The 25,825-nt window shown below is 47.3% G+C and overlaps 1 protein-coding gene across 6 annotated transcripts in view; it reads right to left on the reverse strand.

The window, feature by feature from the left end:
• OTOA (otoancorin) overlaps positions 1 to 25,825 on the reverse strand; it is a 93,571-nt gene that overhangs the window by 25,091 nt on the left and 42,655 nt on the right. For 2 of the 6 annotated variants that reach the window (XM_085017345.1, XM_085017344.1), the window contains 7 exons: positions 24,948 to 25,088; positions 17,930 to 17,988; positions 17,646 to 17,763; positions 12,520 to 12,593; positions 9,584 to 9,719; positions 8,080 to 8,270; positions 5,744 to 5,837 (listed from right to left, as the gene is read on the reverse strand). In XM_085017345.1, coding sequence (XP_084873471.1) covers positions 5,744 to 5,837; positions 8,080 to 8,270; positions 9,584 to 9,719; positions 12,520 to 12,593; positions 17,646 to 17,763; positions 17,930 to 17,988; positions 24,948 to 25,088 — 813 coding nt within the window. Of the gene's footprint in view, positions 1 to 5,743; positions 5,838 to 8,079; positions 8,271 to 9,583; positions 9,720 to 12,519; positions 12,594 to 17,645; positions 17,764 to 17,929; positions 17,989 to 18,103; positions 18,284 to 18,314; positions 18,436 to 18,880; positions 19,019 to 24,206; positions 24,298 to 24,947; positions 25,089 to 25,825 lie in introns of those variants that run through there. The other 4 variants (XM_085017349.1, XM_085017348.1, XM_085017346.1 and 1 more) reach the window with 4 other exon arrangements.

A 25,825-nucleotide genomic window follows, 5' to 3' on the forward strand; every position in this document is an offset into this window, starting at 1 on the left:
CAAAACATCAGCGTTAACCGGAGTTTGGAAGAAGTTGATTCCAACCCTCATGGATGACTCTGAGCGGTTCAAGACTTCAGTGGAGAAAGGACCTGCAGATGCACTGCAAATAGCCGGAGAACTAGAATGAGAAGTGGAGCCTCAGGTTGTGACTGAATTGCTACCCTCTTAGGATAAAATTTTCATGGATGAGGAGTTGCTTCTTGTGGATGAGCAAAGAAAGTGGTTTTCTTGGAATGGAATCTTCTCTAGATAAAGATGTCGTGAAGATTTTGTTGGTTTGCTTTTTTTTTTTTTTTTTTTTTTTTTTTTTTGCTTTTTAGGACCGCATCTGTGGCATAAGGAAGTTCCCAAGCTAGGGGTACATCAGCGATGTAACTGCCGGCCTGCACCACAGCCACAGCAACACCAGATCCAAACATGGTCCGAGACCTACACCACAGCTCACGGCAGCACAGGATCCCCAACCCACTGAGCGAAACCAGGGACTGAGCCTGCATCTCATGGATACTAGTCGGATTTGTTTCCAGTGCACCACAACAGGAACTCCTGAAGATTGTTGAAATGACAACAAAGGACTTAGAATATTACCTAAATTAAGGTGATAAAGCAGCAATAGGATTTGAGAGGACTGACTCCAATTTGGAAAGAATGAGTCTACAATGAGTAAAATGCTATCAAAGAGCATTGCAAGCTATAAAGTCATTTTTGAAAGGAGGAGTCAATTAATGCACCAAGCTTCATTATTGTCTTATTTTAAGAAATTGACACAGTCACCCCAACCTTCAGCAACCACCATAAATATCAAGGCAAGACCCTCCACCAATAAAAGATTAGGATTCACTGGAAGCTCAGATGCTGGTTAGCAATTTGTTAAGAATAAAGTATTTTGAGTAACTTTGGGAGTTCCCATTGTGGCGCCTCAGTTTATTGTGTTTAGAAATTGATGGGACTTCAGGCATGGCTTGATCCAGGGCTCAAATGATGTCATCAAGAATATGTTCCGGAGTTCCCGTCGTGGTTCAGAGGAAATGAATCCAACTAAGAACCATGAGGTTGCAGGTTTGATCCCTGGCCTCGCTCAATGGGTTAAGGATCTGGCTTTGCCGTGAGCTGTGGTGTAGATCACAGACACAGCTTGGATCCCGAGTTATTGTAGCTGTGGTGTAGGCCGGCAGCTGTAGCTCCAATTGGACCCCTAGCCTGGGAACCTCCATGTGCCATGGGAGCGAGCAGCCCTAGAAAGGGTTAAAAGACAAAAAAAAAAAAAAATTATACCTAACCTCAATAAAAATCCAATACATGTTCAATAACACAAGTACATATTGTTTTTTACCCATCAGATTGGCAAAAAATAAATACCTAATGCTAGCTAAGATGTAGGAAATACATGTATTTATTTCTCTGTTGGACTGTTAGATGGTGTATCATTACCAGGCAATCTGATAACATTTTATTTATTTATTTATTTATTTATTTATTTATTTATTTATTTGTCTTTAGTCTTTTTAGGGCCACACCCATGGCATATGGAGGTTCCCAGGCTAGGGGGTCTAATCGGAGCTACAGCTACAGCCTACGCCACATCTACAGCAATGCCAGAGCCAAGCCTCATCTGCGACCTACACCACAGCTCATGGCAACGCCAGATCCTTAACCCACTGAGCGAGGCCAGGGATCGAACCTGCATCCTCATGGACATTAGTCATATTCATTTCTGCTGAGCCACAATGGGAACTCCTGTTTTTGTTTGTTTGTTTGTTTCATTTATATGTATTCTAAAAAGGAGGGAGAGAGAGTCATCTCTGGATTCTGGATGAAGACTGTTGATGAAGAGGATTCTGGTAGCCCTGGAGAAGGTGCCATTTCTCTTCTAGAACTCATGGACTTTGTCACGACTTGGGATATTGCTGGCAGATCTGTCCATGGATCAAAGAATTCATCAAACTCTGCCCTCTAGCCATGCGTCTCTGTGTCCCAGTCGCCCAAAGAGTATGTCCCCAAAGTTGCCCAGGTTATATAGCTCCTCTTTCTACTCGAATTTTCAGAATCAGAGTCACAGTCTAAGCCAGTAGTTCCCAGCCCAGACTGCAGATAAGAAGCACCCAGGAGATCCACAGATACCCAGGGCCCCGCCCTAGAGATTCTGAGAACTCCGATCTCCAGTGGGGACCAAGTATCTGTCCACTGTCCCCTCCCCTCCCCTCCCCTCCCACCCCTCCCATCCCTCCCACCCCTTCCCTCCTCTCCCCTTCCCTTCCCGTTCCTTTTCTTTTCCAGTCCAGCTGGAGCTGCGACCTATGCCACAGCTGCAGCAACACCAGATCCTTAACCCACTGCACTGGGCCAGGGATCAGAACTGCCACCTTTGCAAAGACAAGCTGGATCATTAACCCACTGCACCATAGCAGGAACTCCTATCTGTCCATTTTAGAACCTCCCCAGGGATTCTCCCGTGCAGCTAAGGTCAGAAGCAACTGCTCTAAGATAAATAGTTAGCTTTGAAAGAGCAAATTGCACAGCAGAGTATTTTCCATCTTGTATTTTCAAAGGGAGGACACATAAAGGCAGGAGGAAGATTTTTCAGAAAGGATACAGAAGAATCTGGGAACAGCAGTTGCCACTGAAGAGAGACTTAGGGGGACCTGGGGACCTAAAAGGGTGGGTAAAACTTCTTTGTTTATTATAGTCTTCAGTATAGTTGGGATTTTCTAACCAGGAGCATGTATTACTTGTTCCATTAAACATTTAAGGCAATGGGAGGTCCCGTCATGGCTCAGCAGTTAGCTGACCCAACTAGCATCCATGAGGATGCGGGTTCAATCCCTGGCCTCGCTCAGTGTGTTAAGGATCCGGTGTTGCCCAGTGTTGTGGTGTATGTCACAGACATGGCTCAGATCCCCAGTTGCTGTGGCTGTGGCATAGGCCGTAGTTCCAATTGGACCCCTAGCCTGGGAACCTCCATATGCCACAGGTGCAGCCCTAAAAAGACAAAAAGACCAAAATAATAATAATAATAATAATAAACATTTAAGGCATTAAAACAAGTAGAGAGAATGAGAGTTCTCTTGTGGTTCAGCCAGTAAAGGATCAGGCATTATCATTGCAGTGGCTCAGGTAGCTACTGTGGCACAGGTCCGATCCCTGGCCCAGGGACTTGCCCATGCCATGTGCACGGCCAAAAAAAAAAAAAAAAAAAGCAGGTAGAGAGAATGATGCAACAAAATACCCATGTGCCCACCACCCAGCTTAAGAAATAAAACAGGAATTCCTGTCATGGCACAGTGGAAACGAATCCGACTAGGAACCATGAGGTTGCAGGTTCCATCCTTGGCCTCGCTCAGTGGGTTAAGGAACCGGTGTTGCCATGAGCTGTGGTGTAGGTCTCAGATGTGGCTCGGATCCCACGTTGCTGTAGCTGTGGCATAGGTTGGCAGATGTAATTCTGATTAGATCCCTATCCTAGGAATCTCCATATGCCCTGGGTGTGGCCCTCAAAAGACAAAAAGACAAAAAAAGAAAAAAGAAAAAAGAAAAAGACATAAAACATACAAATGCAATGGAGAGCTCCCTGTCATCCTAGGCTTACTTTCTTCCCCAGAAGTGTCGCCCTGAATTTAATATTTGATAATTAATCATTCCCATGTACTTTTAAACTTCTTTTACGTATAGAATTGTTTTGCGTGTGCTTAAATTAAACTAGTATGTTTTTTATTTAGTATCCTACTGTACAGTATTGTTTTATTTTGTTTTTCAAGTCACTTTTTTTTTTTTAATTTTTTTTTTTGTTGTTGTTGTTGTTGCTATTTCTTGGGCCGCTCCTGTGGCATATGGAGGTTCCCAGGCTAGGGGTCGAATCGGAGCTGTAGCCACTGGCCTACTCCAGAGCCACAGCAACACGGGATCCGAGCCGAGTCTGCAACCTACACCACAGCTCATGGCAACACCGGATCCTTAACCCACTGAGCAAGGGCAGGGACCGAACCCGCAACCTCGTGGTTCCTAGTCGGATTCGTTAACCACTGCGCCACGACGGGAACTCCTCAAGTCACTTTTTAAAAGTTTTGGAGTTCCCATTGCAGCTCAGCAAGTTACAAACCTGACTAGTATCCATGAGGATGCGGGTTCGATCCCTGGCCTCACTCAGTCAGTCGGGGATTTGGCATTGCCATGAGCTGTGGTGTACATCACAGATGCGGCTCTAATCCCACGTTGCTGTGGCTGTGGCATAGGCTGGCAGCTGCAGCTCCAATTCAACCCCTAGCCTGGGAACTTCCATCTGCATTGGGTATGGCCCTAAAAAAGCAAAGAGATAAATAAATGACCTAGAATTTTTAAAAAAAATTTTTTACACTGTGTTTCTGAGATTTAACCAAGTTGATACAAAACTTCCTCAGTTTCAAAAGTTGATTTTTTTTCAAAGATTAGATCAGTATATAGTATATATATATTATATATTATATAATATATAATATATATATATATGCATGGCTGCTGATAGGTTTGGACACCCCAGGAGAGGATTTTGTCTCGAATGGACACTGGAATGTTGCCCCCCATGTGTGAATATGAGGGACATGCCATGTATTCAGGTCCTCTGAGCATGGGTGACAACATCCATCCTGCCTCTGTGACTACAGGGCTGAGAGCATGTGGGTGTGCTTTGTGGGCAATCCGACTTGTTCAGCTAACACCCCCCTCCCACCCCACCCTTCATCTGCTTGGAGAGCCCCTGCCCCGAGGAGGGCAGAAGTGGCCTTGGTCACGTGACTTGCTTTGGTGGCTGGAAAGTGACGGCCAGCCATTTTCCGGCCTGAGCTTTAGGAAGAATTACACTTTACACTCTCTTTTCTGGCATTTCAAGACTTGCAGTACGAAGACCAGGCTTCAGGGAGTTCCCGTTGTGGCACAGGGGTAAACGAATCCGACTAGGTTGCGGGTTCGATCCCTGGCCTTGCTCAGTGGGTTAAGGATCTGGCGTTGCCGTAAGCTGTGGTATAGGTTGCAGATGCGGCTCAGATCCCGCGTTGCTGTGGCTCTGGCGTAGGCCGGTGGCTACAGCTCCGATTCGACCCCTAGCCTGGGAACCTCCATATGCCACGGGAGCGGCTCAAGGAAGCAAAAAAAGACAGGAAAAAAAAAAAAAAAAAAAAAGAACAGGCTTTAGATGGCCTGGCCCCAGAGGCAGACACACTGTCCCCTTAACCCAGAGACCAATCAGCACAAAATAAGCACTTGCTCCGGCACGCTGGCATGGGTCTGTTATACAGCAACAAATGACTACAGCGTGGTCATCCGGCATGCTTCTTGGAGATTTATTCCAAATAGAACGTTACATCCAAAGGCAACGTGCAATAAAGATCTGCCTTGGGGTTAAATACACTTCCCCACATGACAGCACACACTGGACACCTGTGTGGGTGTGCACGTGACACTGGTGCGTGTAAAGTCTGGAACAGACATGCATGTGGGGAGCACACGACAGCCAGCTGGTGGCTAAATGACAGCTCCCACGCTGTGCACGTCCAGCTGGACGGCCACGGGAAAGACCCAGAGGTCCTTTAGCTGCTGCCTCACTCCCTTATCCTGAACCATCCTGGAGTGGGGCTGGAAACATCTAGGCTCTCTAAGGCAGGAAGCTTCCAGAAAAGCAAACTGGCGGCAAGCCCAGGGGGATATAACTAACCACACGTTCCCTCCCCTTCAGACTCCTCAGCCTTCTAAAGACGGAACACAGAGGTACCTTTGTGGCTACAGAGCTTAATTCATCTCCTGAGAAAAGCACCAGGAAGGATCCCAAATCCCTCGTTGTCTCCGCTGTCCAGTTCTGGGGGTGTCTAAGGGGAGACAATAAGCAGTAAATTGAAACATCATGTTGTTGGCCTTGTCCCCCAGCATCTTTTTCTTTTAGGAAAAGACTGTCTTGCTACCTGAAGAAACTGTCAATCATGTGATCCCGTTTCCCTAACCAAGAAAACAGGCACGTGATGCAGGCTGACCAATCAGAGTCATCCCTGGGAATTTCAATGGAACTCCTAGAGAAGCTCTGTCTGTCTTCTGGCATCCCTAGCAGTAAATACGATATCAGAGGCCATTTCTATCACCAAGTGGAAAAAGTAAAGGCCACACCCAAGAACGAAGAGCTGAGGGATAGAAGGAACATATTCTCTCTCTCTCTCTTTTTTTTTTTTTTTTTTTTTTTTTGGTCTTTTTAGGGCTGCACCAGTGGCATATGGAGGTTCCCAGGCAAGGGGTCTAATTGGAGCTGTAGCTACCAGCCTACGCCACAGCCATAGCAATGCCAGATCCAAGCCTCATCTGCGACCTACACCACAGCTCACGGCAACACCAGATCCTCAACCCACTGAGCGAGGCCAGGGATTGAACCTGCAACCTCATGGTTCCTAGTTGGATTTGTTTCCTCTGCACCATGACGGGAACTGTGGAACATATTCTTGATGACATCATTTGAGCCCCTGGATCAAGCCATGCCTGAAGTCCCATCGATTTCTAAACACAATAAACTTCCTTTTTTTTTTTTTTTTAGTGTGAATTGAGCTACTGAATTTCTGTTATTTGTATCAACATTTCCATCCTGGCTTTCCTCAATAGAACAGTATGATACATTTGTCCCTTTTCAGTTACCCTAGCAGCCTTCTCTGGTAGCAAGAGGCGATTTCCTCCTGACCTTGGCAGGAGAGTAACAGCACTAACTCAGGATCCACTGTTGTTCTCATGGAGACCACGCATGTCCACAGGGAAGTGCCTCACACTACATTTGGTGATTATCGTTCAGGGAGGTGTGCCCAACTAGCAGTGGTGACACTTCTCCTAGAAGCAAGGCAAACCACTCCTGGCCAAAGACCCTCCCCTTATCTCCTTGATTAACAGCTACCCCCACCAGACTGTACTTTCCAGGAGGGCAGGAGCCACCCTTAATAAATAACTGCCTTATCTTCATTCCTAGTGGTAAAGCAGGTGACACATACTCAGTACTATGTGCCAAGCACTGTGGTTAAGTCCTTTGCCTGTATTAACTCAGCTAATCATCCCTAGCCCAGGGACTCTCACGACAGATGCAAAACTAACGTGCAGAAAGACAGAGGCACTTTTCACAAATCACACAGGTGGCAGATGATTGAAACAAAATTTTAAGCCATGGAGTCAGGCTCCCAAGTCCCAGTTCTTAAACGTTATATACTAGAAAGTGTATGGGACACAGTGATTACCACAAAAACATGTGTTGTCGAATGACTAACTGATGGCTAGGCCCTACACACATATCTGACCCAACTTCAGAAAACTCTGCAGGGGAAAGAACAGTTCTGTTTTGCCCCCAGCGAGTTCTCACACAACCCAGAGCTGACAGCGCCTTGATAAGTTGCATTATTATTACTGGTGTTGTTTCACAGCGAAAAATAATCATAACCCCTCCTTGCATTTGTCAAGTGCCGTCTTTTGAACACTCCTTCCCTTGGAGTTCCCGTTGTGGCATCCATGAGGATACAGGTTCAATCCCTGGCCTCACTTGGTGGGTTAAGGATCTGGCATTGCCGTGAGTGTGGTGTAGGTGGAAAAAATAAAAATAAAAAAATAAATAAAACTCCTTCCCTTCCCACATGCCAAGATATAAGAGTGACACACCACCTGAGGCCGCCAGAGAAGCAATTATTCTTTTTTCTTTCTTTTTCTTTTTTGTCTTTTTAGGGCCACACCTACAGCATATGGAGGTTCCCAGGCTAGGGATCTAATAGGAGCTGTAGCCACCAGCCTACACCACAGCCACAGCAATACCAGATCCTTAACCCAGTGAGCGAGGCCAGGTATCGAACCCGCAACCTCATGGTTCCTAGTCAGATTTGTTTCTGCTGTGCCACGATGGGAACTCCGAGAAGCAATGGTTCTTACTTTACAGGGAATCTGAGAAGAAAGGTTGTATTTCCAGAATAAGTGTCCAACTTCGTCATGAGTGGGAGATTCTTTCTGCTTTGAGGATAGGAAAGCCAGGATGGGGGACCCCTTTGCCAGGACACCTCCCCCCCACCCCGTCAGCCACCCCCTGAAGCCAACCCTCCGCACCCGTGCTGTTCCAGGAGCCTGAGTTTCACTGCTGCCTTCTGCTGGGGGCTGAGGTCTGGGCAGTCTCTGAGGCTGTACAGGGCGGTGGCCCAGGCCCTGGGGGACATGCCATGGTGGATGACAGCTGCTGGTAGGTGGCAGAGCAAGTTTCCCAGGATGTCCACGGTGTACTCATCAGCAACAGAGTCGTTCTGAAACCAACAAGTAGAGCTGATGGAAAGATCCAGGAGGGTCAAGATGGCTACCCCTTAAAACACTTCCTGACCTTGAACCTTGGTAGACTTGGTTCCAGGATCTGAATCACTCACCCTGCCTTGAACTCCTAGAGATGGCATGAGGCCTGATTTTGCCCCAGGGGTGCAGGCCTGGAGGGAATCTGAGAGACCCCATGGGGGCAGGTGTGGACAGAGGACTTGGTACATTCAGTCAATGAGGCTGCAATGAATGCAAACTTCCCATAAGGCTCTTCTCCTACAGGTGGGAAACAAATTTCCCACAAGGCTCTTCTCCTACAGGTGGGAAACGAATTTCCCACAAGGCTCTTCTCCTACAGGTGGGAAACAAATTTCCCACAATGCTCTTCTCCTACAGGTGGGAAACAAATTTCCCATCATGCACCTCTCCCATGACCCAGCAGCACTTTATCAATGAGCAGGGTCTCCATAAACAGACGCTGACTGATGAACTGGTTGAGGGGAGATGAGGGGAAAGGAAATGAAAAAATAGAAGAAGAAAGAGATAAAGAGGAGAGGGAATAAAATAGAAAGGAGTGGAGGAGATGAGGAGAGAGTAAGAGGAACGACTCCTAATACATCAGAGTGGAATAACCATTATAATAATAGTACAGCAATAGTAAAAAGAGCACTTCCAAGTGTGTATGGGCCTTGAAAGCCTCCAAAGCTCTCTCTCAAAAGGACAAAAATAGCTAACATTTATAGAGCGCTCACGACGTGCCAGGCATCATTCTAAGTGATTCCAGATCTTGATCCCTGCACATCCTAAGTAACTGTAAGACCTAAGTTCTAGCCTCATCCACGTTCTCAAGAGAAAGAAACTGTCAGCTCCGCCCTTTGGGCTTTTGCACTAAATAACATACTACCTATCTCGGGTCCTCAATAACTCTAAGAAGGAAATGCTATTGCACCCATCTTACAGATGAGGAGACTGAGGCTAGGAGAGAGGATGTGACCTGCCCCTATAACCAGTCACTGGCTGAGACGTGACGGGCAGTCTAGAACCCAGACTCTGTGTGCTGGGCTCCTTCCAGTCCTCCAGAGCAGACTCTCCACATTCAGGCTCCAGAAGGGCTGCCTCCAGGACCAATGGCCAAGAAGGTTACATTCAGGGGCCCCAGAGCCGGCTTTGAGACCCACAAGGCAGAGTTCTGGCCATCACCGCAGGCTTGAGAACACAGCTAGCTCCCTGAGGACTCCTGAGGATGGGCACAGCTACTTGGAGGGGAAGGGACCCCAGTGAAAGCATCATCCAGGAACAGCTTCCTTACCAGGCACTGCCGCACTTTCCTGAGGACCGAATTCCTTTTGTGGGAATCTAATACCAAGGAGTCCAACTGACGCTTCCCCAGGCTGATCAGAAAGGGCACACACTGGGAGGCTGGGACAGAAGCCAGGTAGCGAGCCCTGGAGAGAGATGGGGAGAACGAGGGAAGGAAAACAGGGCTGACTCTGTATTTGCCCCTGAAATCAGGGTCTCCCTGCCCACAAGCTTATCACAAGGGTTTTCCTTAAATGTCTGTTCTTCCCAGGGATGTCGTGGCTCCTTTAGGCAGGTAGCAAGCCTCCTGCCCATCATTTTCCTATTCTATGGGTGGGAAACAAACCTCCCATAAGGCTCTTCTCCTGCAGGTAGGAAACAAGTTTCCCACAATGCTCTTCTCCTACAGGTGGGAAACAAACTTCATAAGGCTCTTCTCCTGCAGGTAGGAAACAAATTTCCCACAATGCTCTTCTCCTACAGGTGGGAAACAAACTTCATAAGGCTCTTCTCCTGCAGGTAGGAAACAAATTTCCCACAATGCTCTTCTCCTACAGGTGGGAAACAAATTTCCCACAAGGCTCTTCTCCTACAGGTGGGAAACGAATTTCCCACAAGGCTCTTCTCTTACAGGTGGGAAACAAATTTCCCACAAGGCTCTTCTCTTACAGGTGGGAAACAAATTTCCCACAATGCTCTTCTCCTACAGGTGGGAAACAAATTTCCCACAATGCTCTTCTCCTACAGGTGGGAAACAAATTTCCCATAAGGCTCTTCTCCTACAGGTGGGAAACAAATTTCCCACAAGGCTCTTCTCCTACCAGTGGGAAACAAACTTCCCATCATGCACCTCTCCCATGACCCAGCAGCACTTTATCAATGAGCAGAGTCTCCATAAACAGATGCTGACTGATGAACTGGTTGAGGGGAGATGAGGGGAAAGGAAATGAAAAAATAGAAGAAGAAAGAGATAAAGAGGAGAGGGAATAAAATAGAAAGGAGTGGAGGAGATGAGGAGAGAATAAGAGGAACGACTCCTAATTCCATCGACCCCTGTCTAGAACCTTCCTCTAAGCTCTTGACTGTATATGCGGAACAGGGGTGGCGTCGCCTCCAAGGGGGAGAAACTGGTCTGGGAGAGGGAAGGGTGGGGGCGGGGAATCTTAGTTAACGATGATTAGTGATCTCCCAAAGCTCAACAAAATCTTATCCCTGGAGTTCCCGTCATGGCTCAGCAGTTAACAAACCCCACTAGGATCCATGAGGATGTAGGTTCAATCCCTGGCCTCGGTTAGTGGGTTAAGCATCGGCATTGCCTTGAGCTGTGGTGTAGGTCACAGAGGTGGCTTGGATCCTGAATTGCTGTGTAGGCCAGCGGCTGTAGCTCCGATTCAGCTCCTAGCCTGGGAACTTCCATATGCTGCAGGTTTGGCCCTAAAAAGCAAAAAAAAAAAAAAAAAAAAAAAAATCTTATTACTTGTAATTTCTCTCATTAGGGAGAAATAATTTTTCTCCTTTGGAAGGCAATGATGAAATAAAGGTTGAGAAAGAGTGCTCGAGCCCCAGGTGGCTTCTACATCATTGCGACCTTACTGTCCCAGCACCAAATTCAGTTTCCTCCCCCAAACATACTCTGCCTCCTCTATGCCATCCTAGATGCCTTTATCTCTTACCCCCAAGTCAGTCATTGCTACCTCTGTATTACTCTAATCTGTTCTTGCCGCTCCATTCCTAGTACCACTCTTATTTATTTCTTCATTCATTCATTCACTAAACATACAAAGAACATCTCCTGCATGCGAGGCGCTATACCAGCTACCCCCAGGAACAAGGGGTAGGTCCCTGCTCCCAGGATGCTCTAGGGGAAGAAACTCAGAAACCAGTGAATAAAACAGGTCATTCCAACTACTGATGAATGTTAGGAAGAAAATTAAATGGCTCTGTGATGGAGAATGATGTGTGGATATCCTGGGGAGCCTCTTCTAAGGCAGTACTATTACTATCTGAGCTAAGATGCAGAAGAAGACAGCTATGCTCATGTCATATTTACAGAAAGAAGCTTTCACTGTCTCTCTCCTTCCAGCCAGGCCCCTTACATTCCATCCTCATAGGGGCAGTGATGATGATCTCTCTGAAACGTTACATCTGAGAGCTATGCCCCTAATGCAGGGAAACCACCACAGGGCACACACAAGCCCACCCTGACCTAAATGTCCCTTACCTCTCTGGCCTTCTCATTGGAGCTCCTGGATCCAGCCATGCCTAAAGTCCACCCCTAGACTTTTCAGTTATTGAAATCCATAATGGCCCTTTCTTGCTCAAGCCAGTTTCAGTTAACATTTTGTCACTGTCAATCAAATATTAACTTGACATTATAATTGGCCTCATTCTTGTATATTTTCCCTCTATGAGATGGTAAGCTTTTTTAAGGGGAAATTTAGTTATGTCTGAAAATGCAGGACATAGTATAGTACATTCAATAAATCTTTTTAATTGAATGAAGACAATGACAGCAAGAAAAGGGAACAGGAAATAAAGAAAGAAAAAAGACAGAAACAGTGTCCAGACCATATTTAAAAATCAGGGCTGCCCGCCAGGCTTCCACACCCACACCTCCCAGGAGAAATTCTCACTGCTCCCATCAGCCCTGATTCCCCTGAAGCCCGGGCACAGCTGTGAGGCAAGCTCAGATGAGACCTGCTTCACCGGCACTCATTCAGGCTCCAGTTGCTTTGGGTTTGGTTTTTAAATAACAAGAAAGAGCAAAGGAGTTTGTCTGAAATATCAACATGGGGTCAGAATTTAAATGCTGGTTCTCAAGGACTTAACTCTCCATGTCCTTCTGGTTCCTGACCAAAACCCTGGGCGAAAGAACCACACTTTGGTTTTGGTGACACCGGCCAATCTTATTGCTGAGCCAGCAAAGGGGGACCCGTGTTCACTTACGGGAGTGCAGCCAACAGGAAGGGCGGCATTGAGGACCTGGAAACTTCCCAGTATTTCCACGCCAAACAATTGATCTGAAAGATCAAAGCAGTTCTAGGAATTTAGTCCAATCATCTTAAGAGCAAACACAGATTGTGCTCTCGCTGTGGCAGGTACTGTTCTACCTGCTTTACACAGGTTCACGTATTAAATAGAACAGCCCACAAGGTAGGTACCATGATTGCACCCAGTTGGTGGATGTGGAAACTGAGGCAACAACAAGACACACACAAAAATTGAAGTCTGAGAATGCTCACCACAGTTTTGCTTATAACTGCAAACAAGTGAGCTGTAACCTTAATATACATCAGTGGGGACTGGTCAAGTAATTATGGTATAGTCATGTGATAGAATATCATGCAGCTCTTTGGTCTCCGTATAGCGCATTTATGTTTTATGTATATGTGTGTGTGTGTGTGTGTGTGTGTATGTGTGTGTATGAGATAGCAGATTTACATTATATATATAATAGCAGATTTACGTTATATATTGTAGCAGATTTACACTATATATATAGTAGCAGATTTACATTACATATTATAGCAGATTTACACTATATATAATAGCAGATTTACGTTATATATTATAGCAGATTTACATTATACATATAATAGCAGATTTATGTTATATATTATAGCAGATTTACACTATATATAATAGCAGATTTATGTTATATATTATAGCAGATTTACATTATACATATAATAGATTTACATTATATATTATAGCAGATTTACACTATATATATAACAGCAGATTTGCATTACATACATATACATGTATATATAAACACATTGCATAACACACATAGGCGTGTTATAAACATAAATAGAATATTGTGTTTTGCATGAGCATATTTGTATTTTTTAAATTACACGTAGATAGGTTTTACATATACCAAACTTTCTCGGTAGTTACGTCTGGAGTGGGGGTTCTCAGCCTCAGCAAACTTCTGACCTTTGGGGCAGGATAACCCGTGTTACAGGAGCATCCCTGTAACATTATGGGATGTTCAGGAGACTCCCTGGCCTCTCCCTGCTAGGTACCAGTAGCATCACCCCCAAGAGTGACACCCAAAAGAATCTCCAGATATGGCCCAAGAGTCCCCTCTAGGGAACTAAAGATCCACGCTCCAGGGAAAAGTTTAGTTTCTATTATTTTGTTTTATAACAATGACATGTTTTCAGCAAAAATATAAACCATAAAGGCAAGTTTTCTAATTCACGGGTAAATTGAAGGTTCTGAAACTGGGGAGAGGCCAGAGAAGGAGCTTTATTTTATTTTATATTTTTGTCTTTTGTCTTTTCAGGACAACACCCGTGGCATTTGGAGGTTCCCAGGCTAGGGGTCGAATCAGAGCTACAGCTGCCGGCCTACACCACAGGCACAGCAATGCCAGATCTGAGCCACATCTGCGACCTACACCACAGCTCAAGGCAACACCGGATCCTTAACCCACTGAGCAAGGCCAGGGATTGAACCTGCAACCTCATGGTTCCTAGTCGGATTCATTTCCACTGTGCCACGACAGGAACTCCAAAAAGGAGCTTTATTGAGGTGGCTCTTCCTGTTTGAACATGTAGGTCTTCCTCAAAACGAGTCTGAACTCCATCCATTGGGCCAGTTTGATGAGAGAGCCATGCCAAGGTCCAGGTTAGAGAAATAACCTGCTTCCTTCCCTACTGGGCAAGGCTTTTAATATAGCTCAGTGGTTCTCACCAGAGAACTGTTCACAATATGAAGCATCAGGTTTCACCCTAGAAACCCCAGGGAAACTCTGCAAGTCTGCAATCTGTGGATTTCTTGGAGGGTGGCTGGGGGGTTGTTTTGTTTTGGTTGTCCTTTTTTGGCCGCCCCAGACACCAGAGTATGCCTATGGAGTTCCCAGGCTGGGGATCAGATGCGGAGCCCCAACTGCAATCTACACCGAAGCTGTGGCAACACCCGATCCTCAACCCACTGCTCCAGACCAGGGATCAAACTGGCATCCTGGCACTTAGAGACACCCCTGATCCCACCTTGCCACAGCAGGAACTGTGTACAAACTGTGTTTTGTTTTTTGTTTTGTCTTGTCTTTTTGCCATTTCTAGGGCTGCACCCTTGGCACATGGAGGTTCCCAGGCTAGGGGTCAAATTGGAGCTGTAGCCACTGGCCTACACCAGAGCCACAGCAACGTGGGATCCAAGCCGTGTCTGCAACCTACACCACAGCTCACAGCAATGCTGGATCCTTCACGCACTGAGCAAGGCCAGGGATGGAACCTGCAACCTCATGGTTCCTAGTCAGATTCGTTAACCACTGAGCCACAACGGGACCTTTTATTGAGGTAAAATTGATATGCAAAGAATTGCACATAGGAGTTCCCATCGTGGCTCAGTGGAAACAAATCTGACTCGCACCCATGAGGACGCAGGTTCGATCCCTGGCCTCGCTCAGTGGGTTAAAGGATCCAGCGTTGCCGTGAGCTGTGGTGTAGGTCGCAGATGCAGCTCGGATCTGGTGTTGCTGTGGCTGTGGCATAGGCCAGCAGCTATAGCTCCAATTCAACCTTAGCCTGGGAGTTTCCATATGCTGCGGGTGTGGCCCTAAAAAACAGCAAAAAAAGGAGAGGGGGAACGTTCCCATTGTGGCGCAGCAGAAATGAATCCGACTAGGAACCATGAGGTTTCAGTTCAATCCCTGGCCTCGTTCAGTGGGTTAAGGATCTCGTATTGCCGTGAGCTGTGGTGTGGGTCACAGACATGGCTCGGATCCAGTGTTGCTGTAGCTGTGGTGTAGCCCAGCAGCTATAGCTCCAATTGGACCCCTAGCCTGGGAACCTCCACATGCCACTAGTGCAGCCCTAAAAACCAAAAAAACAAAACAAAAAAAAAAAGAACGGTGCATATTTGATGCATACACTTTGATGAGCTGGACATATACCAACATCCACGATATCACCACCACAATCAAAATAATAGACATGTCCAGGAGTTCCCGTCGTGGTGCAGTGGTTAACGAATCCAACTAGGAACCACGAGGTTGCGGGTTCGATCCCTGGCCTTGCTTAGTGGGTTAAGGATCTGATGTTGCTGTGAGCTGTGGTGTAGGTTGCAGATGCAGCTCGGATCCCGCATTGCTGTGGCTGTGGCATAGGCCGGCGGCTGTAGCTCTGTTTCGACCCCTAGCCTGGGAACCTCCATGTGCCGTGGGAGCGGCCCAAGAAATGGCAAAAAGACAAAAAAAAAAAAAAAAAAGACATGTCCAACACCTCCCAAGGTTTCCTTCTGTCCCTTTGCTTTTGTGTTTGTGGAAAGAGCACATAACTTGAGAGCAACCCTCTGAACAACCTCTGGATACCACATTGCTAACTGCAGGCACTAGGCGATAGAGCACAGCTCCGCAACTTATTCATCCAGCAAAGCCAAAATGTTACACTCAGTGGACAAGGCTTCCAGGCAATGCTGATGCGAGCTTGAGTTTGAGAAGCACTGATAGAATGAACAACCCGAGGGAAGGACAGGGCTTCGTTAAAAAGGTGCATGTTTTGGAGTTCCTGTTGTGGCTCAGCAGAAATGAATCCGACTAGTATCCATGAGGATTTGGGTTTGATCCCTGGCCTCGCTCAGTGGGTCAAAGGATCCGGTGTCATCGTGAGCTGTGGTGTAGGTCACAGACTCGGCTCGGATCCCACATTGCTGTGGCTGTGATGTAGGCGGGTGGCTGTAGGTCCGATGCAACCCCTAGCCTGGGAACTTCTATATGCCATGGATGCGGCCCTAAAAAGCAAAAAAAAAAAAAAAAAAAAAAAAAAAAAAAAGGCATATTTCTGAGTTTCCACTGTGGTGCAACCAACCGGATCTGCAGCCTCTTGGGAGCACTGGGACACAGGTTTGATCCCTGGCCTGGTTAGGGCTCCCGCAGTGCAGCAGCTGCAGCTTAGGTGGTGATGGCAGCTCAGATCTAATCCCTAGCCTGGGAACTCCATATGCCGCAGGGCAGCCAAATAGGAAAAAAAAAAAAATGTGCATATTCCTTTAATGATCACAAAGGATTATTTATACTCAGTTTTACCCAGCCTGGCCCTCAGGAAGAAAATGCATTGTTTGGAAATTTTTCATTCTGCTCTAGAAATGCACAAGGCCAGAGTCTAATCTGACACCTGCTCACCCTCTCAAGGCTCTGCACAGCCCACAGTCTGTACTCCAAACGCTGCTCCCAAGGCCTGCTTTACTTAATTAAATAGGGTGAGGAGTTCCCATCATGGCTCAGCGGAAACAAATCTGACTAGCATCCATGAGGACACAGGTTCGATCCCTGGCCTTGCTCCGTGGGTTAAAGGATCTGGCATTGCCATGAGTTGTGGTGTAGGTTGCAGACATGCCTCAGATCTCGCATTGCTGTGGCTGTGGTGTAGGCCGGCAGTCCTGCTCCAATTCGACCCCTAGCCTGGGAACCTCCATGTGCTACAGGTGCAGCCCTAAAAGGACAAAAAAAAAAAACAAATTAGAGTGAGAAGTCAGTTACTGCCTCTGGTCCCCCCAAAGGGTTAAAGAGTCTCCTTAATGGTTTGGGACGTGAAGTTCTAAATGGAAAAGCAAAGGCTCCTAGAGTATTGTTTCCATTCCATTTGATGGAAAAGACAGGAAGGTTAGATGAGGGTGTGACCTGCAGTCCCAGGAGAATACAATTGTGAACATGAAAAATGGTAGCCCTTCCAACTGTATTTTAAGGTTCAAAACTGAGTAGAGAATAGCCAATCTGCTGAAACTCTGCTGTAGGGACACCGGTATGGATCCGAGCCACATCTGTGACCAATGCCACAGCGTGCCACAACACCGGATCCTTCAGTCACCAACGCGAGGCCAGGGATCGAACCTTCATCCTCACGGATACGAGTCAGGGTCTTAACCCACGGAGCCACAATGGGAACTCGGTATGGGGAGCTTTTAAAAAAAGAACTTGGAGAAACGCTGGCTCAATATGTGGCCCATGTCATCGTTGGCATCATAATCCCGGCACAAGTATCTTAAGACGCCGCAGCTAATCGACCCAGCGACCGGAATCAGGAGAGAGAATTAGAAGCCGGGCAGTGCTTCGACAGTACCTGATATGGTGACAGCAAAGCGAAGTTTTTCTCAAAATACTGGAAATGAGCCAGAAAGGAGTCTGCGCTCATGGCATCCACGTGGGAACACATGACACCTTTGATCAGCTGCCCTGCACTAGAAAACAAAACAGGGGATTCAGGGGAAGACACGGGTGGGGGAGAGAGAGGAAAGAGGGAGCCAAGAAGACAGATCGAATCTGACCCAAGCTGCGGGCAGGACTGGCAGCTCTCCCTCCGGGGAAAAGCGGCTCCACGGAAGGGCTCGTCAGCCCCAGGCTCACCTCAGGAGCTCCTCCAGCCTCCCGGTTGTCTTGGACAGAAGCTCCAACAGGAACAAAGCCTGAGGGAAGAGAAGGATGGCCTCGCTGATGGAGCAAGCGCTATGTGTGCGCCCAGCGCCGCGAGGTCCTCCAATCCCGTTTGACAGATGGAAAGATGGAGGCTTTGTTAGTTACCAGGACGGACGACACCATGGCTAAGCAGCAGAGCTGGGATTGGAACCCGTGTCAGAGAACCGTAGAGCCCATGCCTCCCACCTCCCCAGGGGGTCCCAGGTGTCCAGGAGGTGAATGAGGAGCAAAGCCAGGGCAGCAAGGCTGGAGGTTTACTGCCTGTGCTCCAAGAAGCCGATGCCCAGGAGAGGATCCCTTCTAACTCCTGTGTCACCTGCTGTCCTGAACACACTTGCATCCCAGGAAGTGAACTAGATGGATGAATAGCCCAGGAGGAGCTAGAACATTCCATCAACAAAGTAACTCTTGCTCACAGGAGCACCACCCCCGAAACTGTCCCTGGGGGGACTCTAGGCAAACAAAACCTAGTAGGCAGCAGGGGTAGGGGTGCTGGGGGGGGGGTTTCAAGAAACACAATTTAACAGAACACCTAACTTGCAAACATGATCAAATATGACATTCACTGGAGTGGAGTTCCCATCATGACTCAGCGGTAACAAACCCAACTAGTATCCATGAGGACACGGGTTTGATCCCTGGCCTCGCTCAGTGGGTTAAGGATCTGGCGTTGCCATGAGCTGTGACGTAGCTCACAGATGCAGCTCGGATCCTGAGTTGCTGTGGCCGTGACGCAGCTCTGCAGATACACCTCTGATGCAACCCCTAGCCTGGGAACTTCCATATGCCGTGGGTGCATGACTCTAAAAAGACAAATATATATATGACATTCATCTATTTTATAGCCACAGAAATGTCAACATAATTCCCTAAATAAATTACGAGCTGGCGTTAGGCGGAGGCATCTGTGAGGTGGCAGCTGAACCCTGGAGAAAGGAGCAGCAGGGAAGGTAAGCTGCAGATGCTCTGTGTGCGACCCCGGAGATTCCCTCAGGCATAGGATCAGAGACAGGTTGGGACTGGGACCTGGGACCCTTTATGGCAGTGCTTGCTCCTAGACCAACATCTCCACGAGCAACAGAATACAAAGAAATTGTAAGAGACTAAAAATAACCTCACACAGGCACCGTTGGAGCAAATGAGTTTACCACCCCGGGTTCTCTGTCTCTTTGATCAATAGAAATTGATAAGAGGCCAGACAAGAAGTTCAGACAAGGATTTATGGAGACTCGAGCTGCCGCCTGAGGGAGCAAAAAAAAATCAAGTCAGTTTCCTTTGCTCACTTTCCTGGGGCGGGGGTCGGGGGGAGCAAGGGTTGGGCAGAAGGAATGTTTTGGGTGGTCTGCCCACCCTTTGGGGGTGCTGTGTGCAGGGATCGTGTGCCGTACCCCGCTTTTGCTCCAGGCACCTCAGAAGTGGCAGCTGGGTGTTGGCCTTCTTGTATCTTATTGTTCACAATGTGTCCAGGTGTAAGCATGGCAGTAAAGGGTCCGAGGTCCCAGGTCCCAGCCTGTCTCAGATCAAGTTCCAGGGCCCTCCCGTCATCTCAGGAAATGGCAACTCCATCAACTCAGCTGCTGAGACAAAGCTACTTTGAAGGCATCTGTGGCAGGACATGGTTTCCAACTCGGCCACGTATTTTCCGTCCAATGTGCTCTTCTAGAACCTTCCAGAACCACTCCCCTCAAGAGGTGGTATCTGCTTAAAGCAGGAGGGGGGCATTTGTGACTGCCTCAACAGAGTGCAGCAGGAGTGATGCTATGTGACATCTAAGGCAAGATCACCAAAGGCGACACAGCTCCTCGTGGCTCTTTCTCAGAATACACGTCTTGAGAGCCCTAACTAGCCATACAAGGCCAGCCACCCAAAGCCACCATTCTGGAGCGTATTGGATTCTTAGAAGAGCTGTGCCAAACTACCACAAACCTGGTGACTTAAAACAATGGAAATTCATTCTCTCCAAAGGCTCGAAGGGAGAATCCTTCCCCAGCTCTTCCAGCTTTTGGTGGCTTCTCCTTGGCTTGTTGACTGCCTCATTCCAGGCTCTGCCTCCATCTTCACATGCTCTGCTCCTTGGTGTGTTTCAAATCAGCCTTCTCTTCTGCTCTCCAGGTCTTCTCTCTTTTTCTTCTTTTTTTTTTTTCTTTCTGTCTTTCCTTTTCCTTTTTTTTTTTTTTTTTTTTTTTTTTCTTTTAATGGCTACACTTATGGCATATGGAAGTTCCCAGGCTAGGGGTTGAATCAGAGCTGCAGCTTCAAGCTATGCCACAGCCACGCAACACCAGACCCAAGCCACAGGTTCTACCTATGTTGCAGCTCACGGCAACACCAGATCCTTAACCCACTGAGCTAAGGTAGGGATCGAACACATATCTCCATGGACACTATGTCAGGTCCTTAACCTACTGAGTCACAGTGGGAACTCTGTTCTTTCCTCTTTTGGGGGGGGGGTCTTTTGTCTTTTTAGGGCTGCACCTGGAGGCTCCCAGGCTAGGGATCTAATTGAAGTTACAGCCACCAGCCTACACCACAGCACAGCAACACCAAATCCGAGCTGTGTCTTTGACCTACACCACAGCTCATAGCAACGCCGGATCCTTAACCCACTGAGCGAGGTCAGGGGTGGAACCTGCAACCTCATGGTTCCTAGTTGGATTTGTTTGTGATGCACCACGATGGGAACTCCTGGTCTTTTCCTCTTTTAAAGACACTCATCCCAGGCTTTAGGACCCACTCAGATAAGCAAGATAATCATGTCTTGATATCCTTTACTGAATTAAATCTGCCAAGATCTTTTTTTCCAGGTAAGGTCTCATCACCACTCAGAGGTAATGGGTAGACATATCCTTTGGGGGCCACCATTCACCCATCTACATACAAACAGACACACTGCCCGTCGTTCGTCTCTCCCCAGCTCAGGTGTCAGACACATGAGGGAGCCTTTAGGTGACTCCAGTCCCAGCCACCACCTGACACCAACTCCATGAACCACCCTAAGCAGGAGCCTGGGGAACCATGCAAGGAAATCATAAAATAATTGTTACCCCGCCCCCGTGAATCTGGAGGTGGTGTGTAACCAGCAATAACTCATTGGAACATCAGCCTGGATGTCTCTTTCTTTCACAGCCACCTCCAACCTGACAGCCAGTTCTATCACTGCTAACTTCCAAAATCCGACCTTTGGGAGTTTCTGCCCGTGGTACACTGAGCTAAGAATCCAACTGCAGAGAGTTCCCCTTGTGGCTCAGTGGGTTAAGGACCCGATGCTGTCTCTATGAGAATGCGTGTTCAGTCCCCAGCTGGTGCAGTGGGTTAAAGGATCTGCCATTGCCGCAGCTGCAATACAGGTCACAGCTGCAGCTCAGATTCGATCCCTGGTCCAGGAACTTCCATATGCTGTGGGTGCAGCCATAAAAAAAAGAAAATTTTTTAAAAATCTAGGAGCTCCCATCATGGCGCAGGGGAAGCAAATCCGACTAGGAACCATGAGGTTGCGGGTTCGATCCCTGGCCTCACTCAGTGGGTTAAGGTTCCGGCATTGCCGTGAGCTGGGGTGTAGATTGCAAACGTGGCTTGGATCTGGCATCGCTGTGGCTCTGGTGTAGGCTGTAGCTCCGATAGGACCCCTAGCCTGGGAACTCCATATGCTTCAGATGCAGCCCTAAAATACAAAAAAAATAATAATCTTAAAAAAAAAAAAAAAACTTTTTTCTTTTAGAATCTGACCACAATCTGACCATAGGTCACCACCTGCATTGCCACCACCCACCCTGAGCCACTGTTGCCTCTTGCCTGGATTATGCAGTAGCCTCCTAACTGGGCCTTTGTTTCCGCCCTATTCTCCTTAGTTCCGATCCCAAGCAGCAGCCAAGTGATTCTTTGAAAGCAAACGTCAGATGGTGTCCCTTCTCGGGCCCCCCCTCCCCTAAGCTCCCCTTCTTGCCCAGGAGTGGAAGACAGTCCTCATAGAGGCCCCTCCACAACCCCTCTGAGCTCTGCGAGGTCACCTGCCTACATTAGCTCATGTCCCACCCCCTAAAACACCTGCTTGCTCCCCTGGTTTATATTCTCAGCTCTCATCATCATCCGGCATCTAACAGAGCACATATTTAATGGCTAATCTTCCGTTTTCTGTCTCCCTCTTGAGGCTGGAAGCTCCATGAGGACATGGATTTCCTTTTCTTTTTCTTTTTTTTTTTTTCTTTTCTTTTTAGGGCCTCACCCGCAGCATATGGAGGTTCCCAGGCTAGAGGTCCAATCGGAGCTACATCTGCCGGCCTCCAGCAAAGGCACTCAGGATCTGAGCCACATCTCCGACCTACACCACAGCTCGTGGCCACGCTAGATCCTTAATGCCTTGATCGAGGCCAGGGATCGAACCCACAACCTCATGGTTCCTAGTCGGATTCGTTTCCGCCGCACCACAATGGGAACGCCTGGATTTCCCTTTGTTTGGGTCACTTCTGTGTCCCCAGCACCATGTACAGCGCCTGACACCTGGTGGGCAGGGGCTCCATGAACGTGGAGGAAGGAAGGAATGCAATCAAGGCCGGGAAAGTTCCAAGGAGCAAATCGGTCACCGCAGCACAACCTTCCCCAGGCAGCCCCTGTGCTGGCAGCATTTTGTAACACAGGTAATACTGGCTTTTATGTACAGCACGCTGCCCAGCATTATTCTTAGGAGAAATAACCCCCATTTTGCACAGAAGAAAACGGAGGCTGTGGGAGTGTAATAGGAAAGATCAAATCAGACTTCATGAAAAAAGACCCATTTCTTTAATCTTTGTATTCCATCAATTTGCTCTGCGTTAAGAATGTTGCCTAGCAGTTCCCGTTGTGGCTCAGGGGTTAACGAATCTGACTAGGAACCATGAGGTTGCGGGTTCCATCCCTGGCCCTGCTCAGTGGGTGAAGGATCTGGCGTTGCCTTGAGCAGTGGTGTAGGTTGCAGACGCAGCTTGGATCCTGAGTTGCTGAGGCTCTGGCTGGCGGAGGCCCGAGGCTACAGCTCCATTCGACCCCTAGCCTGGGAATCTCCATGTGCCATGGGTGTGGCCCTAGAAAAGGCAAAAAGAAAAAAAAAAAAAAAAAAAAAAAAACAGAATGTTGCCTATACATATACCTACATAAAAGTCTAATTTGAAGAGACATATGCACCATGTTCACAGAAGCACGATTTACAATAGCCAAGGCATGGAAACAACCTAAATGTCCATCAACAGATGAATAGCTGTACAGTAGGAAAAAAACTGAATTGGGGAAATAAGTATAAAAAAAAAAGTCATTATACAACTACAGATGTGATAAATTCATTTGAGTAATTAAAAAAACACAGATGAATAAAGAAGATGTGGTGTGGAGTTCCCATCATGGTTCAGAGGTAACAAATCCTATCCATGAGGACCCAGGTTCGATCCCTGGCCTCAGTCAGTGGGTTAAGGATCCAGCGTTGCCGTGAGCTGTGGTGTAGGTCACAACGTGACTCGGATCTGGCATGGCTGTGGCTGGAGGGTAGGCCAGCAGCTGTAGCTCTGATTGGACCCCTAGTCTGGGAACCTCCATATGCCGTGGGTGCAGCCCTAAAAAGACAGAAGACAAAAAAAAAAAGAAAGAAAGAAAGAAAGAAAGAGAAAAACAAATACCGTATTATATCACTTACACATGAAATCTAAAATACAGCACAAATCAACATATCTATGAAACAAAGAGAACAGACCTGTGGTTGCCAGAGGAGAAGGGAAGAAGTGGAAGAAGATTAAAAGTTGGGGACTAGCAGAAGCAAGCTTTTGGGATTTGGGGGGTTTGTTTTTGTTTTTTGTTTTGGCCGTGCCTGCAGCATGTGGAAGTTCCCAGGCCAGGGATCAAACCCACGCCACAGTAGTGATAACACTAGACCCTTAACCCGCTGAGCCACCAGCAAACTCCATGCTATTATATATATAGGATGGATAAACACAAGGTCCTACTGCATAACACAGGGAATTATATTCAATATCTTGTAATAAACCATAATGGAAAAAAATCTGGAAAAGTATATATCAAAAGTATATGTGCATATACTTTTTCAGATTGTGTGTATATATATATATATATATATATATATATATATATATGAGTCACTTTGCTGTATAGCAGAAATTAACACCACATTATAAATCAACAATACTTCAATTAAAAAAATTGCGGGGGCACTCCCATCATGGCTCACCAGAAACGCATCTAACTAGTATCCATGAGGAAGCAGGTTCCATCCCTGGCCTCGCTCAGTGGGTTAAGGATCTGGCATTGTCATGAGCTGTGGTGTATGTTGCAGACACGACTCGGATCTGGTGTCACTGTGGCTGTGGCGTAGGCCAACGGCTCCGGCTCCGATTTGACCCCTACTCTGGGAACCTCCACATGCCATGGGTACGGCCCTATACAGACCAAAAAAACCTTTTGTAATGTTGCCTGCAGCCTGAAATATATAGGAGAGCCCATTCTCAAGGCTCTGACCTTTAAGAGTGTAACACTTTTCCTTTCACATAGCAATAAAAAGTTGCCGAACAGAGAATAACATTTGTATTTGGGGAGGTTTACAGAAACCCTGTGACCTGACCTGTGTAGACAGCTGCAAGAACAAAGGATTCTCACACTGAAAAGTTTGCAACAACCAACCATGCCCCCTCCCTCACCTTGCCTTCAAACATGATTTGCTGAAAACTTTCCAGGAGCTTGGGGTTTGGGGGGCACGAGGCCTCTGTCCCCTTGCATGGCTGCACACTAAACCTTTCTCGGCTTCAAACTCCAAATTGACCTCACTAAGCATGGGGCATGTGAACTTGCCCTTGGTAACAGGAGGAAAAGTGACCCCAAAGTGAACAAACGGCAGCACCCGAATGCACGCTGAGGTCTCGTCTCACAAGACAGTCAGAAACCCAGGCACGGCCTCTGGGCTTCGTGGTCGTACCTGACTCCGCCGAAGCTCCTTCTCCTTCAGGACCGAGGCGTTGAATCCAGGTTCCCTCCGTAAATCGAAGAGAGACACTTCCTTAAAGAAAGCCCCTTGTATGTCCGCAATGCTGGAATCTGTGCCTCCTGCTTCCATCACCTGCCAAAAGTGAAGAGAAACGTAATAACGACCTTGCAGAAGGCGTATCAAGCGTTGGGTGAGCGACAGACGCTGTGGCAAGAAAATCCACCAGGTCTGCTCGGCAATCCAGTGAGGTGAGGCCAATCCCTATCCCCACTTTACAGGCTTAAAAACACAAACAAAAAGGGGTTAAATGAGTAATTGACTGAGATTTGGCACGTGCGATTCAAGAAATCCACAGTCTTTAACTTAACTATAGATGCTCCAGCTGTCTGCAAGTTGGTATTTTAAGCCAAACCCTTGGGTTTGGTTTCTTTTTTTTTTTTCTTTCTTTCTTTCTTTTTTTTTTTTTTTTTTTTTTTTTGGTGTTTTTAGAGCCGCACCCACGGCATATGGAAGTTCCCAGGCTAGGGGTCGAACTGGAGCTGGAGCTGCCAGCCCACATCGCAGCCACAGCAATGGATCTGATCCGCGTCTGCAACCTACACCACGGCTCATGGCAACACCAGATCCTTAACCCACTGAGCGAGGCCACGAATCGAACTTGCATCCTCATGGATATCAGTCAGATTTGTTTCTACTGAGCTAGGACAGGAACTCTGCAGTTTGGCTTCTTAACAGTTGGACACAGCAAGTCTGATCGATGCCCAGAAGCCCACTGCAAGTGAGATAGAAGACACGGATGTGGATTCAGAGCATGGAGGGGGGGCTTTCAGAAGCACTAGGAGAAGCTCAGGATTCACTTTTACACTTGA

This window comes from Sus scrofa, chromosome 3 (assembly GCF_054392235.1).
Source record: "Sus scrofa isolate SSC_HxYL_T2T_F1_AM1 chromosome 3, Sscrofa_HxYL_maternal_Yorkshire_Landrace_v2.0, whole genome shotgun sequence".
NCBI lineage: Eukaryota > Metazoa > Chordata > Mammalia > Artiodactyla > Suidae > Sus > Sus scrofa.